This window comes from Emydura macquarii, unplaced genomic scaffold, assembly GCF_026122565.2.
Source record: "Emydura macquarii macquarii isolate MOO-44397 ecotype Brisbane River unplaced genomic scaffold, CSIRO-AGI_Emac_v2 contig_1790, whole genome shotgun sequence".
In the NCBI taxonomy this organism is placed as follows: Eukaryota; Metazoa; Chordata; order Testudines; family Chelidae; genus Emydura; species Emydura macquarii.
In genome coordinates this window covers 17,098,401-17,117,566 of record NW_027131927.1, presented here as the reverse complement: position 1 = coordinate 17,117,566, position 19,166 = coordinate 17,098,401, and the positions used below count along the sequence as shown (strand labels likewise).

At 41.5% G+C, this 19,166-nt stretch overlaps 1 protein-coding gene across 3 annotated transcripts in view; it reads right to left on the bottom strand.

The window, feature by feature from the left end:
- The window catches only part of ANKRD17 (ankyrin repeat domain 17), a 148,465-nt gene extending 136,070 nt beyond the window's left edge, over positions 1 to 12,395 (bottom strand). Inside the window, exon 1 of one of the 3 annotated variants that reach the window (XM_067557004.1) lies at positions 11,480 to 12,395. In XM_067557004.1, the coding sequence (XP_067413105.1) occupies positions 11,480 to 11,737 (258 nt within the window). In that variant the 5' untranslated portion in view covers positions 11,738 to 12,395. The remainder of the gene's footprint in view (positions 1 to 11,479) is intronic. The other 2 variants (XM_067557003.1, XM_067557006.1) reach the window with 2 other exon arrangements.
- Positions 12,396 to 19,166: the final 6,771 nt, after the last annotated feature.

Sequence of the window (19,166 nt, the reverse complement as noted above, 5' to 3'; positions counted from 1 at the left end):
CCCAGCTTGAATACTGAGTGCATCTCAACAAAGATATTAGAATTGGACAAGGTGCAGAGAAGGGCAGTGAAAATTATTAGGGGCATGGAATGGCTTCTATACGAGGAGAGATTAAAAAGACTGGGACTGGTCAGTTTAGAAAAGAGATGCTTAAGGGTGGGGCCTATAAAAATATGAATGGGGTGGAGAAAGTGAATATGGAAGTATTATTTATCCCTTTACCTAACAATAACAGGGGTCACCCAATGAAATTAATAGGCAGCAGGTTTTAAAAAAAACCAAAAACAGAAGGAAGTACCAAGTAACTCCAAGAATTTTTCTAAGACAGCAGAGGTGAAAAGTGTTCAATCTCAGCTCCTGCTTGGAGTACATAACCCAGCTTTCACAACTATAAAGGAGAGTACTAAGGATCATCGCAGCCAAGACATAAAGGGCATCGCAGCCAAGACATAAAGCTCATCAGAAGCACTAAGGAAGTTACAAAGGTCATCATTACCCCGCAAGAGTGCCTGATCTATTTCAATATGGAACATTAAAAATTTGACTAGTTGTTCTGAAATTTGATCATATCTATCCTATTTTGACTAGTATCCCTATACATTTCTATTGACAAGCTTTTCCTAGGTATTGTTGAAGTTTGAGACCTATCTCAAGTCTAATAGGCACTAATTTGAGACCATTTTAGCTGATAAATTATCTCCTTTCTGGGGTGTTTTTCCCCCAGCATGGTATACTGAGGCAAAACATTTTGCATTCCAGTAGCACCTAGAGGACCCAATAACAATTGGAGCCCCTGCACAAACAGAGGTAAACATGGTCCCTGCCCCAAAGAGTTTATAATCTATATTTTTAAGGTCTTTATTAACGCTTGGTCAGATTTGACTCCTTCAAATCTGGTAGAATTTTTGTTTTAGCTTCACAACAGAGTTTGTATTTCAGTTTTGAGTCAAAAATACCTTTTCCTTGGATCCTAGGTCAGAGTTCAAATATTAGTTACATCCTTAACTATATCAAAGTTACTGCCTCACCATAATAAGCGAAGAAAAACAAGCAATAGTCTTTCCATCTCCACCAGAGCTCATCACGCAAGGCAGATTGCACACATTGTAGCATGTGCTATGTAAATTCTTTACTGAAAATGCTATTAATTCATATGGTACCACTAATGACTGCCTCTGTCTACTCTGGTGACTACTGTTCTAGTCTGGATCCCTTTTCTCTTCTATCCCCCTGCAAGCAGGGTATTTATCCAAGAAGGCCTCCAAAAATTTTAGTGGAAGTAGAAAAAGGACATGGAATTGAGACAGAAGTGATTTAATGTAGTCTAGATCAAATCAAATACTACCAATTAGCTCAGAATGTATCAAAAATCGCTTTTGTCTGCCTGGAGAGAAATCAGTATAAAATGCATCCCACTTGGGAGAGTAAGAATATACTCATTCTCTTCTGCAAGTAGCAATGAATTCTACCAAAGCCTGTTCTGTGCAGTTAAGTGGATAATACCCAAGATATCTGATCTACTGGGAGGGATAATATATCTGCCAGTAATAATGATTTAAAAGCTTTTAAAACAGGGAGTCTGCCACAGAAAACCAGCCAAGTCTCCACTCGGACTTCCCAAAACAATTTTAGTGAAACCTGTTCCAAAGACCACCTCCAAAAAGCAAGAACTATAGTACTGAATTAGCCACATAAGACTGTTCAACCTTTTAAGTCTGGCTCCTATTAGGAAAACTATTTTGACCACATTATCCATCTCTTTACAAACCTCCACTGGCTGCCTTTTCTCTAACGCATCAAAACATAAGCTATTTGGATTCACTTTCGAGACTCTTCATAGTCTATCCCACATTGCTTATCTATCATTCTATCATCTATCATCTATCAAGATGTTGATGCTCATCTCCTATCAGCCCCTGATTCCAGCCTCCCTTGCGGCCCCTCACACAAGGGGAGACGCTTCCCATAAACATCTGCAAAGCTATCTCCTTATCCACCTTCAAATCCCTCACAAATCTCCTTTGCCATGATGCCTACAAAAAACTTGACAATGGTTAGGCTACTGGGTGCAGAGACCACAGCCTATCATGGAGACCAATACCATTTCACTGTTTCCAAGTACTCTCCCACCTGTCTTTATTGACCCGTTGTCTCTTGTCTTATACTTAGATTATAACCTTTTAGGGCAGGGACAGTCTTTTTTTTCCTATTTGTACAGCAACTGGCATAACAGAATCCTGGTAAATGCTTAGGTGCTACAGTGATACAAATAAATAATAAAATGAGCAACCTTAACTCTTACACAACTGTCTGCAGGAGATGGGGGGAGATTTTCCTAGGGTTGGTTTCCCCTACTCTTTTAAGGAGAAGGGGTGAAGCAATATTGGTATATAAATAGCAAGGAAGAATATCAGTCAGAATAAACATAGAGGAGGCAGGTAAATAGCAGACTAGAGGCAGTCCAGTAATGCAGAGTTGTGGATGTTGCAGCACCATGAGGGATGGTACAGGGAGAGACATGTCTGCACAGGTGTGAGGGAATGGGTCAGATTTTTTTTTTTTTTTTTTTGGGGGGGGGGGGGATGGATGATTAGTGTCAGGAAAGAACTTCACTCAAAGAAAGCATATGAAATTATCTGGAGCTGCTCTTCTCCAGCCACACAGTCCCTTCTCAGACTCTCCCCTGAAACACTTACTAGGAACTCATACTTAAAATTCCCATGTTACTATATTAACATGGCTGTATTGTGTGTGTGTAGTAGCTTGATTGATGAGACAAAGAGATTATCATAACTTAAGTATGGAAAGAAGTGTCATGCAAAAATCAACAGGCGCTACTGGGTGTTCAACAACTTTGAAACTCAGTCGTAGGTGCCAATATATGGCTAATGGAGACTAACTTTACACACCATTTTTAAAAATTATTTGCCTGTTTAGTTTGGTTAGGTCTTTCTCCATAGATTTAGGCTGGATTGTCAAAGCTAACAGGTTTAGCCACACAACTCCCATTAACTTCAGTGGGAACTGAATGACTAAATACTCAAAAAGCTTTGAAATTATCAACTGTAGTTTCTATATTGGTTACCAGTAACCATGTAATCGGTAAATGAAAAACATTCAGTGTTATAATCATAAATCTTAGGAGTAAACTAGTTTTATTGTGGGGGATTTTCTTGCTTGTTCTCAATAAAGTTTATTAATACTCAGCAGTTTCTTCTGTCTTTCTACCATCTCTTTATTTTAGGTACCTTATTTTACCCAGAGATGAAGGCTAAGACCTGAATTAAAGATTCTGAGGCCAAGAACTAGATCTCACTGGAAGAAAAAAAGTGATTTTATGCCCTTTCTAATTTTAACTCCACTAGATATCATCTTCCAATCCTGCAGAGACTTTGGCCAGGTCTACACTACCGAGCTTGCACCTACGCTGCTGTAAGATCGCTTATGTAGCTGTTCCATGCTAATGGGAGATAGCTCTCCAGTCAAAATAATAAAACCACCTCAACAAGTGACAGTAGCTATGTCAGCAGGAGCAGCCATACTGCCAATTATGCTGGCGAAACATATGTTGTTCAGGGTGGTGTTTTTTCATACCCCTGAGTGATGTAACTGGTAGTGTAGACATGGCCTTACATATGTGTTTAACTTAAAAAAACGTGAATACACCTATTGAGCTCAGTGGATTCAGAAGCCTAAGTATTCGCAGCATCAGGGCCCCAGACACCAATCCTAATAAGCTTTGTACAAAAGGGCATTCAGGTCCACAGAATTCATTGCAGAATCAGGGCTCACCAGATCTAGTGGGTGAAAACATTGACCTCTTCTTATGGTAATTTATTGTCACATTCTTTAGCACAGCACCTAAAATAAACTAATTTGGTACTGCATTGCAATCTTAAATTTTCACCAAGACCAAATTAAAATGCACAAGGAACATTCAAAAACTTATACAAATACCATTTTTGTAGGCATGCCCTAAAGCACTCCTTTAACATATTAGCATTTCCAAATATAATCCTTAATCATTTCTAAATACCATCTGAGAATCTAGTGGCAAACTGGCTTAGTTAAAAAACAGAAAGCCTATGTCTTAATATAATAAGATTCCTCAAGGAAGGAAAAGTGACCTAAAAAGTTAAACTTTCATGAAGCAGGGTTTGATATTCATGAAAGCACTACAAACTGAAAAATATTTTAGAGTTAAGACATTGCCAGCAGCAGAAGTCTTGTTTAATACAAAGTAAAGGTTCAAATATGTTTTAAGACTTTGCAAAAAAACCTTTGAGATTAAATGTAAAATGGTTTAAATATTACTAATCAATTCAAGTTATTTCATTGTAGTACATGTAATAAAGTCAAATGCATGCAAATACTTTTGATCTTTATGCACTAAGTCATGTACAGAACAAATATTTACAGGTTTGTTCTGTTTCTTGGCTTTAGTTGTATTACACAGAAATTCTGCCTTCGATAAACAGACATCAGAAACATATATGCACTTTTTTTAAAAAACAAATTTGACACATTTTATGGAATCACTGCTCTGAAACTCTCTTGGATTGTGAATTCATTTCAATGAGAAATTGGGAATGAACAAGGAAGTTCTTAAACAAACAGGATATTACAACTCCAAATGTAGAACTCTGAGCTTCACCTTTTAAAATAACTTTAATCTGTCTAATTTTACTATTTGCTCTTCACACACAAATATCTATATCTATATAGCTTTCTGCTGAAAGTTATGCTTCTAAGAAGTCTGGAAGACAGATCTTTGAGTTACCATATGGCATCTGACATGGAAAAAGCAATGATTGTCAAACTCCATCCACCACATGCCAGTTAAAATACACGTGGGCAATATTAGGAAGACAGAAGGAAAAAAACGTGTTAAATCAGCACCGCTGATTGCTAACTTAGTTACAAATATTTGGTAGCTGTCTGATTCAGAACACTGAAGCATTCCCCTGGCAAAGCATAGCAGATATAAATACTGAAAATTTCAGTTAGGCAATTAATAAGATTAAGATTTTGTTACCGCTATTTTTAGTAAATGTCAGGGAGAGGTCACGGGCAATGAACAAAAATTCACAGAAGCTGTGACCTCTCCCTGATGTTTACTAAAAATAACTACCTGGGAAAAAATGGGGCTGATTGGAGGGTGGGGTGGGATGAGAACAGAGGGGCAGAGTCCCTCCCCAAGCTTCCTGCAGAGGCAGGGAGCTGGGAGCCAGAGCTGGGAGTTCTAAGTCTGCGGGCCCCGCCACCCCCGTGGTGGTGGCTCCTCAGAGCTCTGAGTTCCCCACACTCCTGGCAGCAGCTCAGCGCTCCGGGGGCTCACCATCACCTGTGACAGTGGATTGGAGCACCAAGGGGCTCCCATGACAGCTGGGAGCTGCAAGGGCCACCAGCAGTAGCTAGGAACCTTGGCCGCCTATGGTGGCTGGGAGCTCCGGGAACCCCCCAGGCCACCTGTTATGCCTGGGAGCTGCAGGGGCCACGAACAGCAGTAGGGAGCTCCAGGGGTCCACTGCTGCTCACTGTACCTTGGAGCTCTGGGTCCCCCTTTCTCCTTGCATATGGGGGCAGGAAGCAGCCAGGCTCCTCCACAGCTGACAGCTCTTCCCCACTCCCTCAGCTGAAGCAGAAAATGTCACAGAAAGTCACATATTGTGACTTCCGTGACAATCTTATCCTTAGCAATTAAAGCTTTACCAGTTGCTTAATTAGCTTTTTGATAGTTTGAATAAAGTTATGTAAATTATATAAAAATATTTACACGCTTAATTTGAAAACATCTAATTTTTCTTAAAATTTAGTTTCATCCTCTACCAGTTACAGTCTATTTACAGTACATTTCTTTCTGCTACAGGGGTATTCTCAGTAGTTGCAGCACTATTGCCTGGATATTCAAGATCTCTGATGTATCTGGTGATCTAAGTACAACTGCAATGCAATTCCAATTTACTTGTCACATATTTAGCAAAAGATTATATGCTCCTCTAACAAAATTAGTAAATACAAACCCTAAACACAGCTTTTGAGACTACAGTAAACAAGATCACAGTGGATCTATATTAAACATAGCTATTATAGGAAAAAGGCTAAATTATTCAAGTCAGAAAAATGTACTGTTATTGCTCATGACAATTGTAAAAAAAAAAACCTCATGTAAAAATTTTGCCATCAGGCACATGTGCTGATCTCCCACTAAGTAAATGGGAATTACATATGGAACCTGAAGACAAAATTTGACTATAATACAAGATAACAGTTCTGTCATGCAGAGTCTTCATTCTGTGTACTGAAAAAAAGTTCAAACATTTACCTCTTAACTGGTGGGTGAAGAAATATAGGATTTGCCATATTCATGCAGTCCAGCATCCTGGCCATTAGCCACTACTTCAAAGATATCACCCTGCACAACTCCCCTATACTATGCACCTTTTAAATTGTGCATATTTAAGATGAAGAAGTTAAAAGGAAAAATCAATTTAACTCCTTCCAAAATTCATTTCCAGTACCTATTATTTTATACTGAGATCTTAACAGTATTTAGAATGATGTTTTCATCTCCGTGTGAGACTATTTCTCACTAATTCACAACCTGAGATAACCTTGTTCCAAAATTGCTTCCTGTGAAGGTAACCTACAAAGCGAAAACAATTGGTTTGTTGTTTTGCTTCTTTATGTTGAAGACGTATGACATGAGCACTTGGAGGCCCTTACCTGTATCAAGGCCCCACAATACCAATCACAGTACAAATATGTAGTAAGAAACAGTGACTGTCCTGAAGAGTTTATAATTCATAGATTCTAAGGGAGAACTGATCATCTAGGCTGATCTTCTACATATCATAGACCACAGAACTTCCCCAAAATAATTCCTGTTTGAACGAGAGCATCTCTTTTAGAAAAACATCCATTTAAGAAATTGCCAGTGATGAAGAATCCACCCCAACCTTTGGTAGCTTGTTCCAATAGATAATTACCCTCATGGTTAAAAATGTACACTATTCCCAGTCTGAATTTACCTAGTTTCAACTTCCAACCATCAGATCTTTTTATATCATTGTCTGCTAGACTGCAAAGCTTATTATCTAATATTTGTTCCTCATGTAGGTATTTGACTATGATCAAGTCATTCAGCCTAGACAATACAGGAAAAAGGTTGAGGAAAGGGAAAGAAAATTTCAGAAATGTATGCTGGAAGAGATGTTAAAAGATCATCTCACCCACCCTTTGACACCTGGACTATCCCTGACAAAATGTTGTCTAACCTTTTCTTAAAAATATCCAATGATGGGGATTTCAGGAATGTAACTTACTACATTCTCTTTTTTCTGTTATATTTCTCTCTTCCCCACCACTTTCTTTTGGGGGGAGGGCAACCTCTATATATTCTCTCCTCATGCTGATTGCCTGTTTCCTCCAACCCCTTCCCAGACCTTACTTCTGTGTGTCTTTACCTTAGCCTCATTCCATCTCTCCTCAATGCTCCCCCCCTCCCTATTCTATCTTCCCTCTCCCTTCAGCTTTGAGTGTTTTGCTAATCACTTCCAAAAAAGAAAAAAGTGTGTGTGTGTTTTTAAACACAAACATTAAGATGTGGAGTACAGATCTGATCAGTTGCTTTAACTCACCAAATCATTTTCCAATTATTTACTGTTTAGGAAACCAATCCATACCAGCTCAACTTCACTAGTAATATTTAAAATGACAAGAGTATGACCATTTCTGAAGATCAGGGGTTTAAGTAAAGAAGGAATTAAGGGGAAATAGGTTTTACTGTGTGTGCATATGCACACGTGCTTTCACACATTGGTCTATTGAGAATTCTCTAAAAACTATTCAAGGCTGCTGAAGCTATGAATACACGATTTAATCTCATTTGAGTATTTTTCGTCAGGAATTAAAAATACAACAGAAGAGCTGCATGAATAAAACCAAGTATGCTGAGTTTAAAATCAAGATTTCGTCTGTTAAAACAGTTTGACTATTGTCAAAGAAAATTCCCTTCCATGCAAGATAATCCAAACACATTTCCTACCCAGAAGATACTGAATACTACTGGATATAAAATGTGATCCTCCCCTGCAAAATTAAATTCCAACATCTCATGAACCTAAAAAAAACGATGAACACTTTGGATCATCAAGCTGTGCACAATGTACTGAGTTAACATATTTCCTTCTGAAATCAGTGAGAGCAGGACTAGACTCTGGCTTTCAGCACGCGTTTTGAATTTCCAGGGGGAAAGTGTATTGTAAAGAAGGGAGAAACGTATCCTAAACTATACAAGCTCAATGACACAAATTTAGTTCTCTGAATGTTAAATTATTTGTACTGGGTAGCCAAACATATATTTCTAGTCTGGGAATTTTTCGTAACTGAACAACTAAAGTAAATTCTTCAGACCATAATACCAAGAAGCTTCTAGATTCCAAAACTGCTCTTTCAGTGATCAAAATGCCAACTATGCATCCAGCTCTGACAGAAGGAACACAAAATTATTCTTCCCCTGCCTCATCATGATATTTTAACATGGAGAGAGAGAAAAAAAAACATAATCAAAGTCTTGATGCTGGATCTCTACTTAACACACCATAAGCAAACCAGCAAGGGTGGAGGCTGGATTATTATTACAAATAGTTAAAAACACGTCTCAGTATTTCCATCATTTTTGCTTCTCTGATCCCATCATACATACAATATGCAATGATGTTTATTGGCATGAGGGAGTACCTAGAACTGGCTAAATGAGCTCCTCGTTTTTTGTCCAAAGTGTATGTAGTCTGGAAGTTCTACTGGATCAATCACTGCTCCTAGATTCCCAGTTGCCCATAGTGCCTCTTATGAGCTACAGCTGGGTGACAGTCACTTTATCATCTCCATAATAGACTACTGCAGTGCATTATACTTGGGGCTACTCTTTAAGGCCACACAAAACTTCAGCCATGCAAAATGCCCAACTGTATGTTTCAATGGGGTGGGGGAGGAGCAAGTATGGCACTAGAAATGTCCATCACATATTCAGCATTAGGTAGTTGCAAAGTTTGCTACAGGTACTCAAGGCACTCAACTTTAAACCTTTGCATGGTCTGGTACTTAGTTCTCCACAAGACTTCTTTGCACCTTTCTCCCTTTATAGCAGTGTAGATCAGCTAGATGCTCATGGTGCTGGCTATATTCAAATAAACTTCTTAGTATTCAAATACCTTTATATAAAAAAGTTTAGATCCCATAGTGAGATACGCTAATATAGTGGCCAAACTTTAAAGATGTTTCAGTTTTGAAAGACTGTACCAGTTTAAGAGACAATACTCCCTATACTTAAATCAGGGAATACCAACCAAACCAGTAATATATCAAACCTATAGAAGCAAAGTGAACCTAATGTATATATTGTTTTTAGCACAATGAAGTCTTTGGATGAAAGGCTCTGCATAAGTGTCTGTCAGTTATTATGGAAATAGATGTAGAATATATTCCTTTAGTATGAAAGTATCACATTCATCTTTAAATGGCATTATGCAATACAATAGAAATATTCTAATTTAAACTATTACCAAAAACATAACTGACTTTAAGGTAAAACTCAATCTCTGTTCCTTACAAATACATTAAGCTCATCTCTTACCATCAAAACATCTCAAAAGAGGCTTACTTTATCCATATTTTATTTTCTATTAACAGAGTAGCTTAATTCTGACAGAGAGAAATTTAGATTTTATAAGTGAATTATTTTAAGAATGATGTTTAAAATGGAGAGAAGCAAATATTAAATTTAACAGGTTACAAGACTGAAAAACTACTTAGTAAAATCCATGTGTGTGTATATAAAATACAAGAAAGAACTGAGCACGCTAGCTCTTATTTGCCCTTTTCAAAAATATGCCTACCTGCCACTCAGCACTGAATGGAAACCAGAATAAAACAAGGATAAGATAATATTTTAATACTTTGTAGAATTATGACACAGACATACCCAGGCAGGTACATTACCCATGCCCAACCATCTTCTCAATATTTTACTGAAGGGGATTGTGGTGGCTTCTGCCAGAAGCCAAGAACTAGCTGATTGTCATGGTTATTGTGCAGGAAACAATTTAAGAAAAATGACATCTGTGGAGACAAAATTTTGTTCACTAAATGCACCAAGTGGAAACTTACAAAAACAAACCAACCCTTGGAGAGGTCTCTGAAGAGGGGGTCCCCTGGGCTAAAGGACAGTAACCTGTAAATGTATAAGAGCCAAAAAAAATGACCCAGCAGTTATCCATTACAGAGGAGAAACTGTCAGCGGGGGTGTCTCATGAAAGGTGGATTCCAGCTTTCTGAATTGGACAAAGACTGCAAGGACTCACCACTGTGTGAGAAACACCTTATTAGTCAGAAAAGTAACTTACCCTTATACTTGCTTTTATTTGAATCTCTATCTCAAGCTCTCTTAAATAGACTTCAGTTTGGTTTTGTTATAAACACATCGAAGTCCCTTGTGCTAAGAGCACTGAACTGAGGTGAAACCAGAAAACTGGGGTGCACTGTTTGCACAGAGGCAATGGATAGATGTACACTCCAGGTGCCTAGAGGATAAGGGACTGGGTACTCAAGTGTAATGAAATGGGGAATGTAAACTGCTAGCCTATAATGGGAAAGAGTGAGGCTTGTGGAACTAAAAGCAGTACCCGTAGTTCGAAGTGACAGGAGTTTTCCCCCACTGCCCCACACTCACTCACCCCCCCAGCAACACCCGTGATACTTGCAATCTGCGCGCCTGTGTTACTCGGTGAAACAAGCTTAAAGAAGGACGAACCTGGACACGCTTTAACCCGGCAAAACCCACTTCTCCTCCTCCTGCCGTTTTGAAAGGGCAAACTAATAGATACTCGGCGCTGAAAGGGGAGCCTACATCTCCGATGAAGTCAGCATTCAACCCCCTGCCCCGTTCGTTGGGGCGGACCCACTTTGGAGCTGGTTTCCCCGCTGGCGCCTACCAGCCGCCGCATCCCGACCCCCGCGTTTCCTCTTCTGTCTCTCGACCCCGCTCCCCTTCTCCAGGGGCAGCGCTGCCCAGCGCGGCGCGGTGCTGCCCCCTCCCGCCCGTGCGGAGCCCTGCCCAGCCAGCTTATGAAACCAGCCCAGTCGGGCAAGCCCAGCAGGCCTCTCCGCGTCCCTCCCGCCCGCCCCACGGCGCGGGTCCCGGTCCCGATCCCGATCCTGCCGCAGCCGTGGCCCCGAGCCACTTGGTCTCCCGCGCTGGGCCCGGCTCCCCCGCCCGCACCGTCCCTGGCCGGCTGCGGCAGGGACCCGGCGGCCGCACAACGCCCCCTCCCCCCACCACCGGGAGGCTGAGGGAGGGAGGGAGGGACGCACCGGGCCCGCAGCGGATCACCCGCCGGCCGAGGCCCCCGTAGCGCGGGCGCCGAGCCCGCAGCGATCGCCCCCCCCCCCCCACCCCGGCACCTGCCGGCCGCCGTACCTCGGACACCTCCTCCTCCTCCTCGTCCTCCTCCTCGCTGCCGTTGTCGCTGCTCTCGCTGCTGCTGGCCGGGCGGCAGGTCCGGCTGCGCTTGGGCTTCTGCGGCTTCTTCTGGAGCAGCAGGTCGCAGACCCGCACCAGCCCCCGCGGCGCCGGCGGGGACTTGCCGCCGCTCAACCCCGCGGGGGGGCCCGGCCCGGCCGCGGGGCTCGCCGCATCGCCGCCGTCTCCTCCCTCCGCCCCGGCCGCCTTGTCCATGGCGGGGCTGGGTGCGGGGGGCGGGAGGGGACGCGCTCAGTTTCGAGGTGGCTGCTGTGTCGCCGCTGCCTCTCGGTCACCTCTAGCGCCGGCGCCGCTCCACACCTGATCTCGCGATACTTGGCGCCGCCGTCACGACGGCTGGGTGTCGCTGCTGCGCCTCCCCCACCCAGGCTCTAGAGAGTCCCCTTCCTCTTCCTTTGCTCCTCTGCCGGCTCCTTCCGTTCCGGTCCCCCCTCCTTCTGCGCACGCGCCGCCGGAAAGGCTGATGCAACGTCATTATGCGCGGCAGGCGCCAGCCGCATTCCTTCTTCTGATTTTTTCTCTTAGTAGCTTCTTTAGCTCGCGCCGTGCGTCGTCATCTTCGTCTTGCTCTTGTTACGTCCCGGGCCGGCCTGGCGCGAGCCCTTGTCCGTCCTCGCCTCGCGTCGCTCGCTCCTTGCTGCGGCTGGCTCCCCAGGTGGGGCGATCCTCGTGCGCTGCTGCCGGCGTGGTTCTGCCCCGTACTCCTGGGTTTCTTGTCCGGGTGGCGGGATGTTGCGGTCGCAGCGCTTACCCACTGCTGGAAGGAGGGTCCGGCAGGGTGTGGAACAACCCTCCACCATGGGCGCAGGGCAGGGCGGTGAGCTGTGCTCATGCCTCGCCATCCGTCTCTTCCCCCGATTTAGCAGCTACGAGAGGGCTCCGTTCTGTGGCATGGGCACATGCAGGGCTAGCACCGCTTCGTTTTATCCCCGTTTTAGACAGGGAAACAGGCACAGAGATGAAGTGACTTGCTGAGAGTCACCCACCAGGCCGGCAGCTGGGCTAGGAATAGATCCCAGGTCAGCTGAATCTGATTCCCGAGTGGTAGCAAATGGAAAAGTCTGCTGCCCACTAGCAAGGTTTTATCTTTGACAGTATCGTGCACACCTATCAGTGCAGTGAATCATTTTGTTTTCACGTTAATAAACTGGTATACTGTGTGTGTGTGTGTGAATTATATTAATTATATTATCGTACTAAAAAGTTATCTGGAAACTGGCATGCTGCAGGTCTCCCCATCTAATTTGATAGTCTCTCTCTGCTTCCTTACAGCCTGGCCCCAGGTTGTATGTCCTGGTGAGGGACAGGAAGGGCAGCCTTCCAAAAATCATGAATGCACTACAAATGAGATTTAAAACAATAAATGCAGGGGTCTTTTAAATTGTCTTCTTGTTCCTGAACCTTTACATTAAACTTGCTTCATGTTTTCAAACTTTTCTCTGCAGCCATTAGGGCTACAAATTTAACACCCCCGCCCCATATAAGCCAAAATTATCACGAAGCTGGGAATTTAAGAAAAACACCAAATATTGAGAGACTTGCAATAAAATCATGAGTATGCAAATCTGGACATGGACTGTTGTTAGACATATACTCTATGACTGTACATACAGTTAATATAATAAAGCCTCAACCTGACTGAAGCCCCCAGATACTGCTGCAAAATAATGTACTTTGATGTCCTTGGGTAGGAACATGGTTCAGTCTCCCTTGCAGGACTGATGGGGTAGCTAGGGAACATGCTCAGGAGTGGGAACAGGAGCTTTTTCTGTTTTCTAGTTCTGTAACAAGCAGACAAAATTCTGATGTTGCCTCAAAACAGTTAGCAGGTGTTAGACTAGATGGGCATAGCCCTCTAGTAGAGCGAGAGAGTGAGGATGCAGCAAAGACATGATTTAGTCTAAAGCAAGCCTGAGGAGACACCTAAGGCTGGAATGTATGTTGTGTTATCTTGTGTCACTTTGATAATTAAGCTAAATCCCAGGAAGAGGGTAAGGTTTGATGCTATATAATATATGTGGGTTTTACCTGGAGCAGTGTGGACACTCTGCCAACCTAGATATGCAAGTGAAAATTATCTGCGAAATTTGAAAGACTTGATGCAATGTAATTAAAACCTCTGTCAGAATTTAAAATTGCTGTTAGAATCCTAACTTGGTTGCACTCCATGCCCATAAAATGTGTATTTAATATTAAGAATCATGTCCTTGTTAACTGAATATAATTTATTCAATACTATATATATTATATATGTAATGAATATTGGTAAAGTGGCAAAGTCAAGCACTTATTAAAAGTTAGGAAATGTCAGACTAAAGGTTACCCATACCACAGAATTCTGCCCCTTCAGGCATATGTTTTCTGATATGTTCTTTAATTACTTTCTCATGTGCTATTTCCCCCCCCCCCCCCCAAAAGATTAACCTTTGTGCAGAGATCAAACTTGAAAAAAAACAGTCCAAATGGTCATCCCTCCTACCCTCTATTCCCTGATAAGTGACTGATCACGAGCATATAATGAAAATGCCTCCTCAAGTGTAATATTAATATCGTAATGCTATAATAATCCAAAAACTGGTGGAAGGGAAAGGGAAGACAATTATTTAGCTTTATTTATTGTTCTGTGATTTATAATTGAGCCAGACTTTTGGATCCAATTTTCGTGTGAGATTTGATAACTGAATAATAATCTAAATTATTAAGCAACTCCAGGAGTGACAGGTTGTGTGAACCAAAAGGAGTAAATTGAATATTGTAGCCTCATAACTATCAGTTCATTGAATGAGTGATTTCTAATGACAAAAAGCATAATCAACTCTCCCGGAGAGCTAGGGGTGGATCTATAGAAATAATACCTACCCTTCTCTGTTATGTGCATTGAGATATACAAATTAATAGGCTATTTATATGAGCTAGTATTATTTATTTTTATGACTACCAGCAGAGAACATGAATGAGAGGTAAATAAGAATAATTTCCATTTTATTCTGAAGCTATAGCTCCATTACTGAACGTATATGAAAAACATGCCATTTTATTGTTTAAACAATTAACAGTCTGGAAATCCAGTCATTGAGACTCAAGGAGAGTGTGTACAGGATGGGGTTTCATCTCTAGAGGTCCTTTTGGGGAGGAGCAATTCTTCATTACCCTCTCCACTGTGATGTGGGTTAGTGACACAATTGATGCTCCAGGATCAGTGTAGAAGTGGAAGCATATGAACAAAGCTTTCACTGAAATTCAGGGGGGTGAGGTTTGATAGATTGATAGATCTAATCAGACCTCCTGTAAAATATAAGCCATAGAACTTTTCCCAAATTAATTCCTATTTGAACTAGTGCACCTCTTTTAGAAAAACGTCCAGTCTTGATTTAAAAATTGCCAATGATGGAGAATTCATCACAATCTTTGGTAACTTGTTCCAGTGATGGTAAAAATTTACACCTTTTGAATATGTTTGCAACCAAATTCTGATATTTAGCTTTGACAAATCATTTTCAAATGTCCTTTAGAAAGCAACACCCCATTACAATACTGGTGGCATAGCCAATTTGGCCACTTACATCTTCCTTCTGATCAGTTCTCCCATTCTGATGGTGGTGACCCCCAAACATGTTCAGTAAGCTTTTATGAAGAGGCTCTGCTCCCTTCTAACCCTTCACTGTGGAACTGGTTACTGCTACTCCCCTTCTCCTTGCGGGCAGTTTATATCAAATTCTCCCACTGCTATTCCCCTCTCATCCTCACTGGTATCACGATAAGTGGCCACGATAAGTTAACAACAAAATATTATGGGAAAAGTAATAGCTAACCAATATATTCTATGTTGTGAGGTTATGAGATTGACTAACTGTAAGTATTTGGTTTTTGTTACTAACAGCCTGCTGCAGCAAAAGTTTAGATAACACAAAGGATATTTATTTCTCTGTTATGTGGCTTCTGTTTCAGCTTTTGCTATTTTTCAGTCATTTGATATTCAGCCAAATGCTATGATAATATATTTAGCGCGCACACACACGTATTAATACCATGTTAACCCGGATATTTATGCTCAGTTAACCCTTTCAAGGAAATGTCCATATTTTTTGGTGTAGACACTAATTCCCCAATCCTGCAAAGATTTACACACATGCTTTGACTTTAAACAGAGAAATAACCCCATACTTCAATGGCACTATTCATGTGCTTAATTTTGATAATTTATTTCAAAATACCTTTAGCAAGTATGTCGATAATAATACAGACAACAAAAATTCAGGAAATGTTTTTTGACCAACAGAATCCTTACTAGGCATATTAGTACAGAACTCTGAGTAATAATTCATTTAAAGTACACTACAGAAACGTATTTCCTACACCCCTTAGAAGCTGTGCAAAGGCTTGGGGGAGTCAGCGGTAATGGAGTTGCAGAGGGAAAGGGAAGTAATTGCTGGGAAGAAGTTTGGGAGTGAACCTGGTGGGTCCGTGAGTGTGGATGGGAGAAGTATGGAACGGGTTTTTGGGGGGTCAGAGAGATTGTCCAGACACTGTTTGACCCCCTAGCCTCTCCCAATCAGTCAGGCACATCTGTCCCTGTGTGTCTCTGAAATTTCCTCCCTCCACCTCCTGGTGTCCTTGCATCCCCACTCAGCCAACCCCATCCCCATGTGGCCCTGCTCCCCCTGCCCCCAACCCCATGAGTCCCTGCATGCCCACTCAGCCACCCCGTAACCATCCCCATGTGTCTCTGCTCTCCCACGCCAATCTGTCCTGCTGAACCCCAATCTACATGACACACCAGCAGCCCCATGTGCCCGCTCTGTCTGTCTCTCCCCCCTCCTCCCTCCCGGCCATATCTGGTGCCTCCTAACCTAGCCCCACAGGCAGGGCCCTATGAGGAAAGCAGCCTCTGCTCTCTCCCTGTTGGTTGCTGACTGGCTGCCTCTGTTCTGGTGCCACAGCAGCCCCTGGGAGGCAAAAGGCATAACTGCAGAGCATCTCTAGCACAATATATTTTCTGCAGAGAAAAAAATCTGCAGGAAACATGAATTCTGCATGTGTGTAGTGGCACTGAATTCCCCCAGGAGTAATAGTAGAAGAATCTACAGCAATTGGGTTCCCAAACTGTGGTGGAGTGATAGTCAACACCCATATTCCTATTTTGGCCCCAGTGTACATCATCTTGCCACAGTGTATATCAACAGAAAGGGCTACTTTTCTATGGTTATGCAAGTGCTAGTGGGTAACCGGGGACACTTCACCAGTATCAGTGTCGGCAAAACAGGGAAGATGCATGATATTTGCATCTTAAGGACTTTTCGAAAATCTGCAGGCAGGAACATTTTTTCCCAATCAGCTGATTACCACTGGTAATGTTGAAATGCCAGTAGTGATTCTGGGGGACCCAACCTGCTCCTTGCTCATGAAATCACCTTGACAGCACCAAGGAAAGAGTCAACTGCTGGCTCTGCCAGTGCATAATGACTGTTGAACATGCTTTTGATAGACTGAAGGGACCCTGGCAGTGGGTTGGATCTCAGAGAACAAACATCCCAATGATTATAGAAGCATGTCGTGTACTGCATAATATCTTTTATGCAAAGGCTGCCACCATGGTGGAGGGATGAGGTTGACCGACTGCGGAATTCGAACAACCAAATGCAAGGACTATTAGAAAAGCCAACCGTGCAACTATTGCAGCTTTGCAACTGAGGGAGCCTTTAAAAGGGTATTTTTCTAGTCCTTCAGAGTAGAGTTCTCTATTGCTTTCATGAAATAGTGTCTGTTTTGGGTACTTTAGTTTAAATTATATATTGTTAAGGTGTTTGCCTGCTGCTATGAATTAGGTAATGTCTGGTATACATTTATAAATAAAGGTGGGTCTTTGCCTTGCTCTATGTATTATGCATTGTTTAGCATATTAGTTTGAACTAATAAAACATACTCTGACTTTCTAAAAATAGCCCTTTTATTGTGTGCAAAACATCCGTTAACAAAAGTAAAGTGCAGACAAACACCAGGTTAAAATAACTTTTGCCAACAATCCCAAGTGACAAGGAAAATGAACAGTAAAAATATGTGTCCATGTATATAAACCATAGTTCAGTCCAGTCTGTTGTGGGTATATACTCACTGATCTAACTTTCTAATGTAGACCAGGCTTAGTTATTGTCTTGCTTAGCTATACAGAGCATTAAGCTAAAAAAATTATTTCATTCTGTGACTTTTTTTAATTGAGGAGATTTAATTTTTTAAGTCTATTTTATTTGTAATCATTGCCTATAATTGAGATGTTTCCTTGTTGTTTTGTAATGTGTTCTCCAATATATCATTACATTTTTTTCCTTAAATATATTTGTTTCTGATTTTAAAGTTTGATAACTGGAAGGGCTGTCCTTTTATGATTCTCCATTGGCACATGCAGCTTGTTTCAATATATAATATTTTTATGATGAAATATAAGAGAGCAGGGAATGACATGTTTAGGGCTAGATTTTGGGTAAAAGAGTTTCAAAAGCACTTGTCTTTTTTGAAAATGGGATTTAATTCCCTAAGTTACTTAGGCACTGAAGACTCTAAGACTTTTTGAAAGTCAATGTGACTAAATCATTTTGGAAATAGGATTTAGGCTCCTAAGTCACTTATGCATTTTTCCAGATTTTGCACATGATGAATGGTCTGAGAGAGTACAGAACCAGCCGATACCATCATAATTGGAAGCAAGTGGAATTAATTTGAGGAAATGGTTGTGTTTCTGGCCACACGTGAGTATTGCAGAAGATTAAAACAAAATCAAAAAACAAAAGAGAGAAATGTTAAGTGAATATCGGGCTTATGGAAGTTGGATTGACAGCATTTGAAAATGAAGTCTATTCACAGTATAGGTACAGCAGCAATGCTCACACTGCTCAGCATTGCTCCACCAAAATGCTTCATCTTTATTTTAAAGGAAAAACATCTAGGGATAAGTGAGTAATTCAGCTTCCAGTTCCAATTATTCCTTGGCCTCTTTACTCAGAGCTAGTTGCCATTAAGGGAGTCAGTAGTTTTTGTGATATGGAAACCTGTCCAAAAGCACTGAGAACACGTTTTCACACAGGCCACCAAACCACTGCAAAATCGTAACTTTGGGTCATTGGCGCAGGATAAAATATTTCTAAGTGGTAGAAAGGTAGGATAAAGGCAATCCCTGTCTCACAAAGTTGGTCAGCATCTTCATTACTTGTGGACCCATATAATTAGTTTGCCCAAGGTTGACTGACCTCTGTGCTTTTACCTCGTGTGATGTGTAGGCAATTTGTTCATTTTGTCATTCATTTATTCTGTGATGTTATGATTAATTAACGTCATGTCATATATAATCATTGTATGCTAAATAGATTTAAATTGTAGGATTATAGAAGTATAAGACTGATAAGTATTTAAAAGTGATAATTATGTATTAGGTCTCTAAGTAAATGGGGCTGAAATGCAAGGCCTACAGGCTGAGGCTTGTAAAATTTTAGTTTAGCCATACTAGGCCATATGCTTAAGAAATACCTGACGTAAGTGAGTGACCAAAGAATGACCCGATGACACAAGATTATGGGAAAAGATGTGCCTATAGGTGGTATAGTGAAAAATTGACTGTAAGGTTAATTTTGGA